The 19,305-nt window shown below is 35.9% G+C and overlaps 1 protein-coding gene across 1 annotated transcript in view; it reads right to left on the bottom strand.

Annotated features, from left to right (window-relative positions):
- LOC135196626 (multidrug resistance-associated protein 1-like) overlaps nt 1–9,522 on the bottom strand; it is a 46,594-nt gene extending 37,072 nt beyond the window's left edge. The window contains 7 exon segments of the mRNA XM_064223467.1: nt 554–574; nt 734–927; nt 3,404–3,529; nt 4,026–4,163; nt 4,897–5,022; nt 5,983–6,159; nt 9,475–9,522. Of these exon segments, the coding sequence (XP_064079537.1) occupies nt 554–574; nt 734–927; nt 3,404–3,529; nt 4,026–4,163; nt 4,897–5,022; nt 5,983–6,159; nt 9,475–9,522 (830 nt within the window).
- Nucleotides 9,523–19,305: the final 9,783 nt, after the last annotated feature.

The following is a 19,305-nucleotide window of genomic DNA, read 5'->3' on the forward strand; positions in this document are numbered from 1 at the left end:
GCATTCTCTACATCTTATCTATTAGCAATACTTTGTGCTACAAATATTACACAGAACTAGTAAATTGGTTGGACAAACTATTACATAGCATTCTCTAAATCAAATCTTTGAACTAAAAAACACCCATCATTATAAGATAACTGCAGTGGTACATTTGAATGTAACGTACTAATCATACAACAATTAAAGGGTTCTAACCTATTTAAATAGTAAAAACAAATTGTACAACACTGGATCGGTTCTATTAGACCTGTTTAAAAAGCACACAACAAATTATTCAAACTTCCATTTCCAATGATTGCTATGCAGATATTCAAGTTTAGCTTTTACACAAAAAATACAAACTATTTAGTATTTGTAAAGGCCAATGAAATTCAACTTACACAAACCTACAGGCTATAAGGATAAATATATCACACTCATGTAGTCTCTGTATGTTTGTCTTTTGAGAATTAATATATACATGCAAACAAAACTCTACTTGAGAAATTAACTACTTTACCAAATTTAGCTAGAATTCTAATTCAAGGAAATCCTATTTGACAAAACTTACCCAAAATTATCCCAGAATTGCCTATAAATATGCATAAAATCTATATTAATGACATTACATTTCAAAGCTTATTCAAAACTATTCTTTGATACATTCACATAGAATATTAAAAAAGTATAAATTAAACTGTCAACACAATCACTGTGATTACATAAAAATACTATATATATAAATACTTACTTGTAAGCTTTTGCTTTTGTCTTCTGCCAGTTCTTTTCCCATTTTGACACAACGGTATGTGCCGCATTTTCATAAGAAAGATCCCAAAGATCTTCTTCTTTTAAAGGTTGTCTGTAGCCCTTCCAAATCAAGCCATCAACCCATGCAAAGGTGGTGCGGCTTAGGAAGGAAGCACTGACCTCTGGACACACTTTCTGTTTGAATTTGGCAATTATTTAATCATGCAGTTATCTTCAAAATCTTATTATCTAAAGGATATATCTCATGAATTACTACTGGTAATGTAACATTTAAAATGACAAACATGAATGCTGTACAATCAGTTAATGCATGTTTACAAAAATGCAGCAGATTACATAACCTCATACAGGCACTCCTCTGTTAGGTATGTTATGGCACTGATAACCAGAACTCGGCCACCAATTTTATGGCGCTGAACGAGCACCATAAAATCGGATCGCTGATAACCGAGTCCGCCGATAACTGGGGACCGCCTTATTAACCCTTAAACGCCGACTGGACGTATTTTACATCGACATTTTTTGTCTCTCGGGTGCCGACTGGACGTATTTTACGTCGACATACAAAAGTTTTTTTTAAAATTCGCGGAAAAATACTTTTAGGCCTACCAGCCGAAAACTCTTGAATCACGCGCCTTGGGGGATGCTGGGAGTTCACGGATCAAGGTTGTGTTTTGTTACAATCGTTATGCAGGCGCACAAGCGCGAATCTCTTTCTTTTTTTGCCGCACTAAAAAGTATCTGTGACACATCTCTGAAATTATTTCGTCACTTTGACATAATTTTTGTACCATTTTAAATTAGCCGTTACATGGAGTATTATATATGAAAATGTGCGCATTTTTATGTAGAATACAACTAAAAAATACTCATGATTGTAGCTTTTATCAGTTTTGAGATATTTTCATATAAATAACGATGTGCCAAAATTTCAACCTTCGGTCAACTTTGACTCTACCGAAATGGTCGAAAAACGCAATTGTAAGGTAAAACTCTTATATTTTAGTAATATTCAATCATTTACCCTCATTTTGCAACTAATTGGAAGTCTCTAGCACAATCGTTCGATTTATGGTGAATTTATGAAAAAACTTTTTCCTTACGTCCGCGTGGTAACTCTTCCGAAAAAAATCATAAATGCGATTGTGGTAATGTTTGCACCATTTTAAATTAGCCGTTACATAAAGTTTTATATATGAAAATGTGCGCAATTTCATGTAGAATACAACAACAAATAATTGAAGGTTGTAGCTTTTCTCATTTTTGAAATATTTGCATATAAATCATGATAAATAGAAAAAAAACACGTTCGGTCAACTTTGTTTGACTCTACCGAAATGGTCGAAAAACGCAATTGTAAGCTAAAACTCTTACAGTCTAGTAATATTCAGTCATTTATCTTCATCTTGAAACAAATTCGAAGTCTCTAGCACAATATTTAGATTTATGGTGAATTTAAAAAAAAAACTTTCCTTCCTTCCGCGCGCGGATTCTCCGCCACAAATCTCCGAAATGCGTACGTCCCATTCTCGGAATATTTGCTCCGTTTCATATTAGGCATTTCATAGAGTTTTATATATGAAAATGTGCGCAATTTCATGTAGAATAAAACGAAAAATATTTGAAGGTTGTAGCTTTTCTAATTTCTGAAATAATTGCATATAAAAAAAATATATAAAAAGATTTGACATTTGGTCAAATTTAACTCGTCAGATATGGTCGAAAACTGCAATTGTAAGCTAATACTCTTACAGTATAGTAATATTCAATCATTTGTCTTCATTTTGAAAGAAATTGGAAGTCTCTAGGACAATATTTAGATTTATGGTGAATTTTTGAAAAAAATATTTGTTTACGTCCACGCGTTACGAATTCATGCATTATTTTGTGATAATATTTTCTCTGTGTTGCTTTTATTGTTTTACAATGTGTTATATACCAAAATGATTGCAATTTAGTGTACATTACAACGAAAAAAAAGTAACTTGTTACCTTTAACCGTTTTGCGCACAGCGCGATTTGAATACAATTATATATGAAGTTTCGTTTTTGTGCTATCATATATCGCATTATTTATATATGATAATGATAATCTTTTTCATTTCTGATGGTTGCATACTAAACTTCAGCCAATAACAAAAAAAGGAGCCAAAAATGAACTCTTAATCTTAAAAACTAAGCGCGCTGTGATTTTTTGAAAAAAATATTTTATCCGGTTCAGCGCTCACTCCGAAACACCTCTGGCACACGGGAGACAATTTTTATTTTACCGCTTCGGCGTTTAAGGGTTAACCAACATTAAAGTGATTGAATTAGTTTCTATCCTCAATGGTTTAGATTCACTTCTATAACCAGAAGTCAAATGATCATTGAGAGCCTCATGCTAATAAGACAGCTTTGGAGATACCTTTCCCAGTCCTACTTTTCAATGAAATACCTGCATGCAGCATCTACTTATAATCAGTCGTCATCATTACCATTCTGTCACATTTTTTTTTAAGCATAAGTCATTTATTAAGTTAACTCCATTCTCCTTAATCTCAAGCATTTTTTATGTGAACTTCCAACAACTCAAATCTTCCTTCATTTATAAGAGATTATGCCAATCCCCACAACACAGGAACAAGTAAGTTCTTGAAGTAGAGCTTACCTCGCTACGTGGATAATCTACATACTGGGGAGGTGCATCTCCAAAACAGTTCAAAATCAAAATGACAACAACCAAGGGATAATGAACCATGTACGTTCCAAACGTCAAGGTATGATATTCTGCTGTCTGAAAGTGAAAAATAGAAAAAAAGATTACATTTTTTCAATTTACTAAAATGTTAATCGACTTCCTCAAGACAAGTCTTAATGAACATGAACTTAACTGACACTACAGTCTTATTTCAACACATCCACATAAGAAAGATAAAACAGTACAGGTTTGGAACATATGTAAGGGCTTGTTGATCAACTTTCAAAGAGATATGACAATGCAAGTACAAATAAATACTATGGTTTCCAAAAAACAAGATACGTAGCATAAAACTGAATTGCAAAGGAGGAAAAAAAAAAGGTGTCTGTTAAAAACAAGAAACTGGATTTTCATGCAAAACAAATCTTACTTTAAACAGGTTTAATTATACTTGTACTACTCAATTTCTAAAACATATTTTCTTTTTTACATAAGTAGCTTTAAAAAAATGCTGATAACTAAATTTGCTCTGGTATCACATAACATACTCATTTATTATTGAAAGCCTCTGCATCCTCAACTTTAAACGTACCTCATCCTGGGCATTAACGATATAAGTACGAAACTCAGGTAACCCACAAAGAAACAGAAGCAGCCAAAAAACAAAGAGATAGCCACAACTCTGTATACCTCTCTTCTTTTCCATCACGATAAATACCATCTGTAGTACCTGTGGGATAAATCAGATTTATGACAGCCTTTAATAAAAAGTATATATTATGCCCAAAGCATATCTAGCACAAAATTCATCAGGTGGAACCTTTTCATATAATGTACAAGGTTTTGTATTACATCCAGTGAAGAGTTATAATCATCCTATATTGTACTAAGTGTTCATAAGTTGTAATCTTCAAGATGATTACAATAAGGGAGTCAAGAATGTTTAGGCAACATCATTATAATAAGTATATAAACAAGATTAGCTGAACATTCTAGACATACAATATAATTTTCCTGAAATTGGAGTGCCATTGACAACTATTCATACCATGAATGCTAGTTAAAATATGTATACAAAATGACTTGTGCTTTCTAAATGTACAATTTTTTCCTAGAAGTCTCTCATGTGATACAAGTAACACCTTAGTTCTCCCAAGTGTTCAATTCATGCCTTAACCCAAATGGATGACACAATTAGTTATACTGTAAAGTTACTAACTGCAGCATCCATTGTGTGGTACTAGATAAAACCACAGGTTTGCCATGCTCTTTTGGCCCAAGCTACATTGCTTTCTGCCTTCACTTCTCATTTGTTCCCCTCAGTCTTTCCTTACTTAGCTGTTAAAACTCTTCTAACTGCCATGTCACAATCTGTCTATCTCACAACCAACTGTCTATCTCACAACCAACATCTTAAGCAAATGTATACTACTGTACATAGAAATCTATAGAAAGATACTTACCAGTGAGAGTAAAATTACAATGGGGGTCAAATACAAGACACCTGGTACGTTCTCCCCTATGTTGCTTAAGTGAACTGCATAAAATATCTCTATAAACTGGATAAGTACTAATACACTCGACACAGCCTGAAAGTAAAGATACATGAACCTGGTGAAAAAAAAAAAAAAAAGCATGCAAATCATCTTAAATTATTTTACTTAAAAATCACCTCTAATTATGCTTTTAAATTAAAAAGCAATGTAAATTATTTTACAATTTCAACCTACAGTATTTCATAGTGTATAACCCATATTTCAACATATGCCTTCAGTGCCTTCTTTCATTACTAAATCGATAGCGACTGTGACATTACACTTAAAAATAACATAAATAATATGATTTGCTACTACTACTACAGCTCTAAAAGCATGCTTTTGATTATGGTTTTATTTTATCAGCAGTGGGAGCTGATATTTATCAATGAGACAGATGTGTACAACTAGCTCATAGTAAGAAGGATCAGCCAATTCATAATGAATGCACAAGACAACAGCTAACAGTAATATCTTATGGGGTCTCCTATTAGTACTTCAGATTTAGCAGACACCTTTTCCACCTTCCCAGCCACAATAGTCTACCATTCAATTTCCTTCTCACTGAGCATAAATGTAAGTACTATCATCCATCATTGTCAATGCCTTTTTGGTCTCACCTATGCATGACATATGCCATATTGTTCACTGCTAATCATCAACAACCACCACTACTAGCCCAGTGTTTATAGAGCACTAGACTAATAGTCTGCGAGAAAACTCCATTAAATGTACGTAATTATGAGGATCGGTGATCTTGGCATATGCAGTGAAGTCTTGGTCTTTCAAGGTCTACCAACTTAAGAGTAACTAGAGAGATTCCATGAAAGTAAGGCCATGTATAATTAATAGGCTACTATGAAAAAAATCTTTACTTTAAAAAATGTAGCTTTATATCAGTGTATGAAAAAATAAATAACTACACAATCTTGATGCAGCCCACCAAGTTTCATAACAAATTATTCACATACAAATTTCACAACAAATTATTTAGTATATATTCCTTCAACTTACCAATTTTGAAATATTTAACCAACTCCATGGTATAAGTCGATCTACACTCTGGATGAGGTAATGTGTTTCTAGAGGTGCTAGTAGCCACAGGAAAGCACACGGTATCCATACTAATACCGTTCGCTCAAAACAATGCGTAAAGTCTGGATTGTCTGTGTGCCATGTAACATTTAAGTCCTGGAACGAAAAGAAAATAAGACCTATAGTAATCCACAGCAGTGAGAGAAATTTTAAATTAATTCCTTAATACAGACTACATGAATTCTAATCATTCTTAGCTAACAGAATTCTTCAAAGGGTTTCTAAAATAATTATCAAATATTTTTATTCTTATTACTTCACGTGAATTCTCACAACTCATTTCAGACCATTCTGTTGTTGCAAAACAACCAAAACTAGTAGGACCAACTGCCCACAAAAGAGTTCAGTATAAAAATAATTAGTGTTATGTATAAATATCATAAAAAAAGTGAGGACCAGAGTAGTAATCTAAGTTTATGACATTTTCATTCTACAAACAATACTTCTGTCAGTGTCAATATAATATTTCAATTCATTCATACAAATCCTAACCCTGCATGTAGCATTTTTCATTTGTGAAATCTCTGGATAAATACTATTTGATTTGTAATTAACTTTTTCCAAAGTAACCACCAGTTTTCATGACACTTACAACCTTATCAACATATTTTCTACATCTGTACAAAAAAAAGTAAAGAACTAGTAACTAATCACTTCAGAAGCTTTAGGTAATTACTTTCGTTCCTTCTATTCTTACTGAGATCAATGTTAATGGATATCTTTTATGATAATCTCAACCGAACCTTTGTAGTGAACACGCTACCAAATGACTGTGCATACCAAGAATCATTTACCTACTGAAATAATTAGCCATATCTTACAGTGCTACTTCTGTCTCCTAAGAATTTCCCAATATAATATGTACTTGTCCATCACTACTCATCCCTGATTCACTAAAATTTCTTTGGAAAAACCTTTTCCTGTCCTTTCCAAGAATCAATGTTTTGATACCACTTTTATACCATTCAAGAACCTTTTTGTCTGTTAAATTTAAAAGCTTTTACATTCCAAGAGACAAAGCAAAATTATAACTCTCAGAATGTGTCAGTCTCAACTGTACAGTGAACTTGACCATTCAATACTCTGGTTCCTGTAAAAAACATGCTTTAGTCATGTATCACATCCAGACAAAAAAACCACGACACACTATATAGCATTTATCCAGATAAACAGCATGATTGTCAATGATTTATAACAGATAAGAAAGACATGGTCATCTACTGAAGAGATTACCTAAATGCATTAGCAAAAGAACTTATGACATCCAACAAGGTTTAATAAGAATGATAAGGAAGATAAGATAAACAGCACGAGGAAATGCTTGATAAGGTACTTAAAAGGATATCAGGGACTTTGAGATGAAGCGCAGCTTGTGCCTTAACAAGATCAATACCCATTATGTTTGGCATGATTACCCTCTTAGCCCTGATTTATGAAGATATATGCAATCAGTATAACATATCATCATATAACCTGGGAATGATTATCTAATCAACTCTTCTTGATTTTAATAAGGATGTGATAGTACAGTGTTTTCTCTTTCTAGTGGATAAAAGATCCCAGCCTCATCTCACTAGTGAGTAACAATTCCATGGAAAGAGACAATTTAGGCACATTTCCTACGAAAACCTGTTTTGACCAATGACCAAAGCGGATCTAAGATGGAAATTTGGAGCCTGGCAACTTGCTGACTGTTGGATTACAACTAGGGTCGAGAGGGATGCGAGAAATAAGAGACGTGAGGTGGACGAACCTTCAACAGATTATTAAGATAATTCTCCAACACTGGCTGCGACCAACAACAGTCACTTGATGGCTTAGTATACAATACCTAATCTTCATCTAGATCAGCAGAATGGAATACACTAAAACTTAGGCCAGAGGCCTAGTGCTCGCACATAAGAGGTCAATCGGTACAGAAAGGGAAATTGGGAGTAAAACGGTTTTTAAAAGGTGTTACAAGAGAAAAACCTCACAGTTGCATTATGAAACAATTGTTAGCAGAAGGTGGAAAGTAAGGAGGAAGAACGAGAATATGCATGGAGGTACAGTAATAAGAATGAAAGGAGTTGTAGCTAGGAGCTGGAGGGATGCTCCAAAGAATCTTAAATAATGCCTACAGTGCACAATTATTACCATTCTATGGAGCTTGAGTCAATAGAGGAACAAAAGGTTTGGCAAAACATGTCCTAATCACTCTGTCTCTGGAATTGGTGTTTTTGACCTTTAAGTGTGGGATGCATTTAAATAATCAATCATCCTTGTCTGGGATCTCTCACTGGAGCCAATGCATTATACCTAGGTTACACAAGAGTGGATATAGGTAGTAATTAAAGATATCATCAGGCTAGTCACAAGAAATTTCAAAGACAGACAGAATAGGTAGCCCCCATTAATATACATAAAAGACAGAATGGGTAGCCCCCATTAATACCATGGTACAGTACTCTCAAGCTCTGCTAAAATGACTGCACACAATTCATTTTACATAGCTAACTACTTTGGAGTCAAATGTCATTCTTATCAAAGTCATCATGAGTGCACCAATCTTTAGCAATACCTGCATCTCATTCACGTCCATCTAAGCCGAACAGCATGATTCTTCACAATGGAGTAACTGCAATTCTACCTATAATGCCCTCAACAATACATCATTACCACTGGTAATTAGCCTATAATTAAAGATACACTACTAAATGACAGTTTCCCTTCATACATTTTACATGACCTCTTCTGTTACACCAAGCCTATTTACTTTGCTCCCCATACAAGACCTGGGTTCTAAATTGATAAGTGTTTTTAAAATTAGAAGTCCACACGAGTTTAATGACCCTTCGATAGGTTAGGCAAGCATCAGGTGTTGACAGGGAGTGTGAAGGTAGACAAACAGCCTTTACTACTACTGTTTGTCCCTCGTAAAGGTCTATCATAAGACAGCTTGGAAACATCATGCGGTATTTGCACACATCAATTCCGAAATATTTATCGAAATTAATTGGTAAAAATTGCGTATTGCAACTGATTTACCTACCGGTCACCTGATGCAAGATCAGACATTGGCAAAGACTGCACATCTCTTACAGCCTAAAATACTATAAATCTTTTCGCTCATACTATGGTCATAAATGGCTAATCAGCATGGCATGACCACAGATCTGGTCAATGACATTACGCAACATCACGCGTTAGCTTGCACCTGCTGGGGCAACCGAAAAAGATCACATTTGGTCATTCAGCCACCCGCACCACAGGGGAAAAAAATGAGGTAAACTTAGGTAGCTTATTTCAGCGGCAAAGGGCACCTTCGGAACGTAATTCAAGCTCAAAGCGAACGGTAATGGGCGACGGAAGCGGTCGGGGGCACTGTGCCCGCATGCAAAACAGCCGGTTCATTAAGAAAAGTAATCTTACCCAGAAAGTCGAGCCGCAAAAGTCGTATAACACTTCTCCCTCTGCCATGTTTACACAACTGATGACTCGGCTCGGGCCGGGTTGGCCGTGAAACGGAGGATGGCCACCCCGGCCCCTCCCCCCCTCCTTTTGAAGGGCCCCTCATGACCCTTTTGCCTGACTCAGTGTCATAAAGCATGAGAGTCAAGATAATGAGATCCAGGAGGACTGGTTAACTGAATGATTTAGGAAATTGACGCTGTATCGGCAATTTATTTCGTCGGCGCAAGCATAATGGAAATTCCCCCCTCACCCAGGACCCCATCCCCCTGCCCAACAATCCATTGATGACCCTGTGACTGACTCTGTCATGAGAGTCAAGATAACAAGATCCAGCAAGACTGGCTAACTGAAGGAAATATTAAATTGGCGTTGTAGCAACAATATTTATTAGTAGCGCTAGGGAAAAAGAAATTTCACAAGGAAATCATGAAAATAGCCCCGTCATTTGCCTCGCTGACTCAGGCAGGTGGGTTTATACTTACATAAGTTTAGACATTGTCGTAGACTAGGGTTAGTTTATTTCAGCACTGGAAAATGCTGTTAATTATCACTGTGATATAAATACGATCTTCGTCTAGAAAGAAACACAGTTCTCAAGGAGAGATTAAGCAGAGCTTTCTGTGACTTCACATATTATTGCATTAATAGCTTATTGTACCCTGCGATAGAACAAGTTGCTGCAACAGTAATTATATAATGATTTAACTGTGACATATAATTCCATAACTGAGATTTCTGGGTATAATTGACGAGACAGGAACTATATATGGCATTCGACTGATTTCCACTTAATTAAAGGGAGTATTTGTAAGGACAAAGCTTTTTCCTAATTTTCATGTATATAGTTTTCCTGTCCGCGTTGTACCTCCTATCATTGCATTAAGCACTTTCCAGCCTTGCTGCCGATATATCATTCTTGCACATTAGCCCATTGTAGCGAATAATATATCTGTAGATAAGCATGTCAAGAAACACAGATCCATGTCGGATCGAGTCATTTTTGTGTCAGTGTCGGTCGTAAACTACATATCCGTCCGCAAACATGTAAATTTTACGGGTGCTCTATGAGCAAGAGTCCGTGCTGGCATAAGGCCAGCTTAATCTCAAACAACAACAACAACGTAATAAAAGTCAGTACACCTTTTACCTGCCTATTTGTCGCTCACAAGCTGCTTTATTTAATTAATTATTTATTTATTAATTTTTTTTCCATCACAGCTCAAACTGGTTTTGACTTTATTACTTGATTATAAGTTTCATGTTACAATCTTTTCCTGATACTTTCCATGTAACTATATACTATAAGTAATATATATATATATATATATATATATATATATATATATATATATATATATATATATATATATAATTTCTTAGGTACCTTCAAATTCCTTCTAGTTAACTGAACAGATTCAGTTCCTATTCGTCACCTTAACAAAGGTGATCGCATTTTAGTAGGTTAACTGATCATATTACTTGAAGCATCTTCTTTATATTTATCCCTCCCATTCCTTTTCTAAAAGCAAGTGTTTGTCATCAGCTACCAATGTGTATAGGGTAGGTCGGTTTCAAACAGTAATTTTACTTGCTTCGTAAGCTTAATTCCACCGGGTGTAGAGACCACCCCTCAAGGTACCTATACTGCGTATACCAATCGGTAACCCTACGGCCAACCCAGAACCTATATGCTATTACAGATTACGCGCCAACTTGAGGCTTCCCTCGCTCTAGTACTAGTGCTATGCGTAAAGATTGCGTAACCGGACTTCTTGAAAACCGAGCATGAGTGGATAAGGCTATAAGCTAGCGGTTCTTGCACTGAGATCTTGCAAGTAATATGGTGCAATGGCACGTCCGGAAGGATAAGAAAAGATGATGTAACGACTGAGATGCCTGAGAATGGGAACCATTTTGTATGATAATAGTGATACAATTAATGTCCATAAAACGGTCAGCATATACTTGGTAAGGTGTTAAAGGGAATGGAAGTCTAATGCTGACTTCTAGACTCAGTCCGACACAACCAGACGCAAGAAATGATTGCAAATAAATAAGTAAATGAATAAATAAACAAAGGGGGAAAGAACCGACCGGACGATTTACCATTAGTACATCATCATCGTCCCCAACGCCATTCAACGCAGTTTCCTCTGTGGAATTTGCAACTCATGGTGGCTTTCCTGTGTTCCCAATCTCCAATCGTCTTCAGCCTCTCCTCTCGTAGTTCTCATCTAACTGGGTCTAGGTCTTTCAACTCCTATGGATCAAATAAGAGACCAACAAAGAATTTAAGAAAACCAACCGACAATAATAGAATAAAAGGATGTTCGATTCTCCTCAAACCAAAGGAACTATGAAACTTCAAGGCCATTGGACAAAGGACGCGTCGCATTCCAGGGTATGAACACACGCATTAGGCTATATGGTCACTCAAGGCGTAAGGCAACTAATGCGGCATGTGAATGACCCTGCAACCATAAGTGGCAGCATAGATAACCCAACCAATTGGGCAAATTGAATGCAGGGGATGCTAAACGTCCTTTTTCAACTACATGGCGTAGTCTGGTGAAGAAGAGTAGCCTACAGCGAAAAGGGCAGCCTGACATGATCATAAAAAAAATCGATTTGTTTGTTACTTACCGTCTCAGCGTCTAAGGTCATTGACAAATAACGCTGCAGATTTTCTTATGTGTATACCACACAAAGAGCGGTAATACAAGCTACAAAAAATAATTTTCAAGGACGATTGGAATATTGCTGTACAAAAACTCTCTCTCTTTTTAGCAGAATAGTGCGTAACCGAAGTCACGCATGTTCGTTAAGTGGTTGTCGCACATTCAGGAATATCCTTATGGCTTTCACTTTACTACCAGTAAAGAAAGAAAGGAAAGAAATAAATAAAAACAGCGACATATTTCAGTCGGGCTCTTGTGATGTCTCCCTAGGGACGAGTAATACGAGTTCGCGCCTTCTCGAGGCTTCTTCGTCTGTTCCCTCCACAAACTCGTTTGCGAGGAAATTGCGCTCTGGCTATGTTTTGGTTTCTACGAGACGAGGAGCATGTGCAGTAGTACTTTTCATTTGCATTATTGCAAGATTGTTTGGTCATCAGTTATATCCACAAGCGATCTAGATTTAGGTTTAAACTTTTCTTCAACAGCTTATTCGTGATGTCTGATTATTTCAATAATCTAGTCATTTCTCAGTATTCCCACTCCACTTTCCCTGTTTCCATGGGTTCGTGACATCTATTTATGACATCCAATTCTCCATTATTTTTTCATCTCTTGTGTTTCATACTCTATTAAATTCCATATTCTGATTTAATTCGTATTTGTCATATTTCCTTATCGTTAAAATGTTCCTCTCCTTCTACCCAGGTTATTTCCACGTTAAAAACCGAACGAGAGAGAGAGAGAGAGAGAGAGAGAGAGAGAGAGAGAGAGAGAGAGAGAGAGAGAGAGAGAGAGAATTAATTCTAGATAAAATTCTCGACTGAGAGACACTTATTAGATGTATCTCCGCTTTTCATTACTGTAGTCTGAAGATTATAGTGAACGTCATCCCTGTTACAATCTACATTCCACTGAACAGTGTCACTTCCAAACATTCCCTATTCTTATTAAAACTCTCTCTCTCTCTCTCTCTCTGTGTTACTTAATTAACCTTTTTCTAATTACTAGGTCATCAAAGGTCTGAGAAAACAACACTTCTTTCCCTTACCATCTACCCACTTTGCAGGTGATACGACTCATATATTCTGCCCCCCAAAAAAAAAAAAAAATGTCTTAACACTTACATCCCATGGACTGTGGAATTTTCTCCCTTGTTCTGTTTTCCCAAAGTCTTACAACCCACCATCCTTTATACGAAGGTTCTATTGCTTCCTTCGTTGTCAAATCTCACATATTCGGCAAAAAAATCTTAACACTTAGATCCCATGGACTCTGGAATTTTCTCCCTTCTTCTGTTTTCCCAAAGTCATACAACCCACCATCCTTTATACGAAGGTTCTATTCTTCCTTCGTTGCCAAATCTCGCTTAATTTTCTCTCTCTCTCTAGATAAACAAGGCGTGATTCGACCTCCTGCTTACTCAGGGTGCGTGTTAAATTTACGATCAAATCGAGCGTTGTTTCACCAACGAAAATTAAAATAAATACGATGTATTTTATTTGAAATAATTGTACTGTTTAACATAAACATTATTAATTTTTTACATTCTCATTCTAATAAATAATTCATAAATATTCTTTCCTAAAATTCTTGCATCTTTAACTCATCGCAAAACACAATTTTCAGAATTTTTTTAGGCTTTTCCAAAGGACGAAGTTATTATCGATTAAAAAGTTTCCCTTTGGTTGACATATATGAAAATACATTAATTCCGAGGTAGAGCGAATTGGATATTAAAGGATATTTGTAGCTTAATGCACAAACACACACACATGTAATATATATATATATATATATAATAGATAATATATATATATATATATATGATATTATATATATCATATATTACACTATAATATATACATGTGTGTGTGTGTGTGTGTGTTTGTGCATTAAGCTACAAATATCCTTTAATATAAAATTCGCTCTACCTCGGAATTAATGTATTTCATATATGTCAACCAAAGGGAAACTTTTTAATCGTATAATAACTTCGTCCTTTGGAAAAGCCTAAAAAAATTCTGAAAATTGTGTTTTGCGATGAGTTAAAGATGCAAGAATTTTAGGAAAGAATATTTATGAATTATTTATTAGAATGAGAATGTAAAAAATTAATAATGTTTATGTTAAACAGTACAATTATTTCAAATAAAATACATCGTATTTATTTTAATTTTCGTTGGTGAAACAACGCTCGATTTGATCGTAAATTTAACACGCACCCTGAGTAAGCAGGAGGTCGAATCACGCCTTGTTTATCTAGAGAGAGAGAGAGAGAGAGAAAATTAAGCGAGATTTGGCAACGAAGGAAGAATAGAATCTGGTTTCCATTGTCTAATTGTGGGCAACAGATCAGTCATCTTGAACAATCGCAATATATATATATATATATATATATATATATATATATATATATATATATATATATATATATAATAATTGCGATTGTTCAAGATGACTGATCTGTTGCCCACAATTAGACAATGGAAACCAGACCAGAGTTCAGGGCTAAATATACTTACATAAATATGCTTACTCACACACACACACTCTCTCTCTCTCTCTCGAGCCGTCAGATAATTCTTTTGACAGTATGATACAATGAAGATACAATAGCATAAAACTATGACACGGAAAGTAGGACGGGCAAAATGTATGAAGGCTCAGGATTAAAACACAAAAAGAAACAAGTAGTAATCGAGTTTTCTGTCAGATGCAAGATCCATGGCTAGAGTAGATTCACATCAACGTGCATTTGATGTGTAGGCCAGTCCCTTACGACGCTCCTGATTGGTTGTTGATAAGCCAATCACAGATCTGGAAGCTCTCAGTCTCTCTCGAGGATTCACATATAGGCAAGATGTATGTTCCGCCTCTCCTGAGGGATGCTTTTGAAAGACATGTCCCTCAGGAGGGGTGGAACATAGATCCTACCCATGTGAACTCTTGAGAGTGAGAGTTTCCAGCCCTGTGATTGGCTTATCAACAGCCAATCAGGAGCGTCGTAAGGGACTGGCCTAGACATCAAATGCACGGTTAATGTGAATCCACTATAACTTTAACCCAAAATAAAATGAAATTTTAGTGTTCTGATGTAGAACAGTAAGACTAATTCCTATTTGCTGTTTAAAGAAGACACACGATAATATATATTTTAGATTAAAGTGTGTGAAATACACAAGAGGTAGAAATATATACTAACGCTTAGTCATACACACACGCAAAGTATATATACACTTTACAGACCAGTATATAAATATTCACTTCAACAACAGCGTGTATAGTCAAAACCTTACATCAAAGGTACTAAACAATAAATTCAACAAAAACAAAAGAGACAAACAAAAGCCGAATAACTTAAACGGAAAGACGTTCACAAGTAAACCGCGTTTTATCCCATATTTCTAACGGAAAGAACGCTTCCCAAGAAACGTTAGTCAACAGCAGAAAACTGGGACAAATAACAACAGGATATGGTGGCGTCTAAAGAATGCTTTCTTCTCTACGGGGAAAAATTTAAACGGAAATTCGTCAGTATTAATGTTTACTGGAACGTCACTCAAACTGAATCCTCAAAAATTCTTCTTGTATATTATAATGGTCTCACATTTTTATTTATTTATTTATGAATTTGTTTATCCTTTCTTTTCTTACAAAAGATCTCATTTTACCAATTCATGTTATATTCTGTTGCTTCCTTCAAATGAATATAAAGCACCTCAGTGGCGTGGTCGGTACGGTGTTAGCGTGCCACCTCGGTGGCCGCGAGTTAGATTCTCGGGCATTCCATCGAGGGGTCAGAGATGTGTATTTCTGGTGATAGAAGTTCACTCTCGACGTGGTGCGGAAGTCACGTCAAGCCGTTGGTCCCGTTGCTGAATAACCACTGGTTTCATGCAACGTAAAAGCACCATACAAACAAAAACAAACAAATGAATATAATATATTTTGAAACTTGTATTTCTAGTCAATGACCCCCTGTTGGTTTGTTCCATACTAATACGGTTCATCTAAATAATAATTATAATAATAATCTTTTATTTCTATGAGACCTAGTAGTCAAACATGTCTGACCGACCAACTATCCATATACAAATGTAAACAATTCAATAATTTTTTTACGTCATGTAAGGAGAATCGGTGTTGTCAACATCGAGGATTCATTGCAAATGACAGACAAGACAATAACGAAAACATTTATAAACAAACTCCAGTGATTTTTGCTTACTCGGAAAGTAAGCCTAGGAACTACTTTGTTGTTGCTAGGGGTAGGAAAGGTCTGAAAAAGGTGTTTCGTGTCGAGTTAAAGTTACAGTAATTTTAAAATAAGATATTTATGATTTATTTATTAGAGAGAAAATTAAAAAATAATGTGCATCTTATACAGTACAGAAAAATGATTTCGGATAAAATATGATGTATTTATTTTAATTTTCGTTTGTGAAACAGGCATCTATTTGACTCCAGATTTTAGCATGCTTTAATTTACGTAAAGTTAGGGTTATAATGTTTACAACTTACGCAGGAGGGAAAATCTTGCACACGTTCTGAGTAAGCTGGAGGTTGGTTCACTCCTTGTTGAACGACAAGTTTAGTTCCTTTTGCTAGGGGTAGGAATAGGGAGGGGTGTTGGCAGGAGGGGGGAAGGGAGCTGCAGTACTAAAGGTGATGCTTAATGGTTTTCGTTTCCCCGGCATGGTACTATCGTGCTCCAATTTCGAGGCTACGTCTTCTAGCTTCGCTAATTAAGTTACAACATCACTCCTGAGGCTTCTTGTGATAAGTAAAAAAAAAAAATTAAATAAATAATCAGTTCACTGCATTTTTGTGGCCTCTGAAATTCTGTATCGGATACAGGCTCCTTTCAGAAGGCGTGGTATCACCCGTTTGACCACCTCTTCCCACGTTTTTTCAGTGGAAATCATTAATCATTGATTCGGTGTGTTTCTTGTACTGCCAAACTTTGGAATGCTATTCCTGTTTATGATTTCATGACTTTCCTTCCCTGAGAACCACCACTCTTCTTGCTATCTTTCCCATATCCTTTTCTCCCTCTGGCCTGGGCTAGGAACGGGCATTAGGTTCCCCATCCCACTGGTCCTCACTCTCTTAGACTCTGTCAACGAGCAGAATTCTCAAATTGCTTCGAAATCATCTTCTCTATTTTGTCAAAGGTGTTTTGCTTTTACCACAGTCATGCAAGTCACGCTGACATCACAAATGCAACGGTGTCCTGGTCCTCCAACAACTGTTGACTTGAAAAGATTCAAGGATACGACGACAAATTGGTGGGGAACAATTTTATGACACAATAATGGACTTCGTGATCATCTCCTTAACAATGGGTTGCCGGACAGTCGGCTGATCGAGCCAATATTTTTCTGACCTAGACTAACGCCGTTTTTTCGTGGATAGTCTGGGAAGGTATACGATTGAATGTGACTGCATAATGCAATAAGTAGTATATATAATAAATTTATATATATATTATCAATATATAATATAATTATCGATATTATCATAAACAATTTAACACCCAGTTCACCATACCGTTGGAATATCTTACCCAAGGAAATTAGGAGCACTTAGGTATAGTGAACTGGAGATTAAACAATATTTATGGCTTAATATTTGTTAACATAAAAGATTATGCGTGTGTAAGTGACATATACTTGTATGCATGCAATTTACGTGTATCTCGAAAAATTGTAAACTATGCATGTATGATGTAATTTGACCATGCAAAAGTTGGATTTAATTTTATGAACGCAGAGATATCCATAACAGCATAAAGATACAAGCGCAGTCACGAGTGTTATTACAAACCAATTTTTTTTACAAGGTCAAAGTTACCGACGTAGCAGCAAATAAATTGGACTGTCTTTAATTCATCAACAAAGCCCTCTAACAACCAGGACAGTGAATTCAAGCGAGTTGCCAGTTAGTCCTTTATTAAGGATTTTCCTTTGTTGACATTTTTTACTGTTCTTATCTTTTGATGTGATTGTGTTATCGGCGTCACTCTGAGAGTATACTTCCGTTTGTTTAAGGGGTAACGGATGTGCCGGAGAGAGAGAGAGAGAGAGAGAGAGAGAGAGAGAGAGAGAGAGAGAGAGAGAGAGAGAGAGAAGAGAGAAATGCATGACGTAAATTACGGATATTAAGTAAAAGAAGCTTCAAAAGTTATTACGACGCTGTGCCAAAATAAGTTCTATGTCTACACGGTTACTTTCCAAATCACAGTATCACATTATTACGTGCTACAGATTTGGACGGGACAAATAAAAAGGTCATCGTTCAGCTGAGAGCGTAGAGAAAAGAATAATTGTAACAGTTGAAAATAAAGATAACCCACATGTACATACACACAACTGTCAAAGATTAGCAGATAGGAGGGCAAAAATATGTGCCACCTTTAATTACTTTGTAGTTTAAAACAATGTCTGGAATTTCAATAATAAACACGACAGCTTCTTCTTCATAAATACACGGCCCTTGGTAAGTCATGGCACTGTTAAACCCAAGGTCTCTAGACCTAGGTTAAACCTCTCCACTCCCCGAGAGAACACTTAAGTCGTTGGGAGAGTCTTCTTCTTATATACGATATTTGGCACAATTTATGAGTGTCTTTGAGTAGCTGACCATCTTCTGTAGAGAGGTATTTCATGACCGCATGTCACCGCAGGTGGTACTGTGGTTTTTTCGTGTCATCTTTTATTGGGATATAAGAACACACGTCTTAGCTGTGATCGATTTGTCATTGTTGAAATAAAGTTGTTTAATATGATGAAGTGTTATGGGGAGATATCGGACATTACTATCTTTACTGTGCAGATAAGAGAGACAGAGCAGTGGCGTCGTTATTTTTCACTTTTCTTGGGGTTGGTGGGTGGGGGAAGGCAAAGGTTCAGAACTTATCTATGGTGCAACGCAATGGAGTGTTTTTACTAATGCATTACACGTTTCTAAGGCCTATAATCATTTGTAAAAAATATTTTTTTGACCCATTGTTTGTGACTTTACTTCTAACTGAAAATGCTTTCCTGACTTTCTATTTAGGTATGTAGCTTGTTTCGAAGTTGAAAGTGCGCCCTTCTCCATTTCAATTTGA

This window comes from Macrobrachium nipponense, chromosome 18, assembly GCF_015104395.2.
Source record: "Macrobrachium nipponense isolate FS-2020 chromosome 18, ASM1510439v2, whole genome shotgun sequence".
Lineage (NCBI taxonomy): Eukaryota > Metazoa > Arthropoda > Malacostraca > Decapoda > Palaemonidae > Macrobrachium > Macrobrachium nipponense.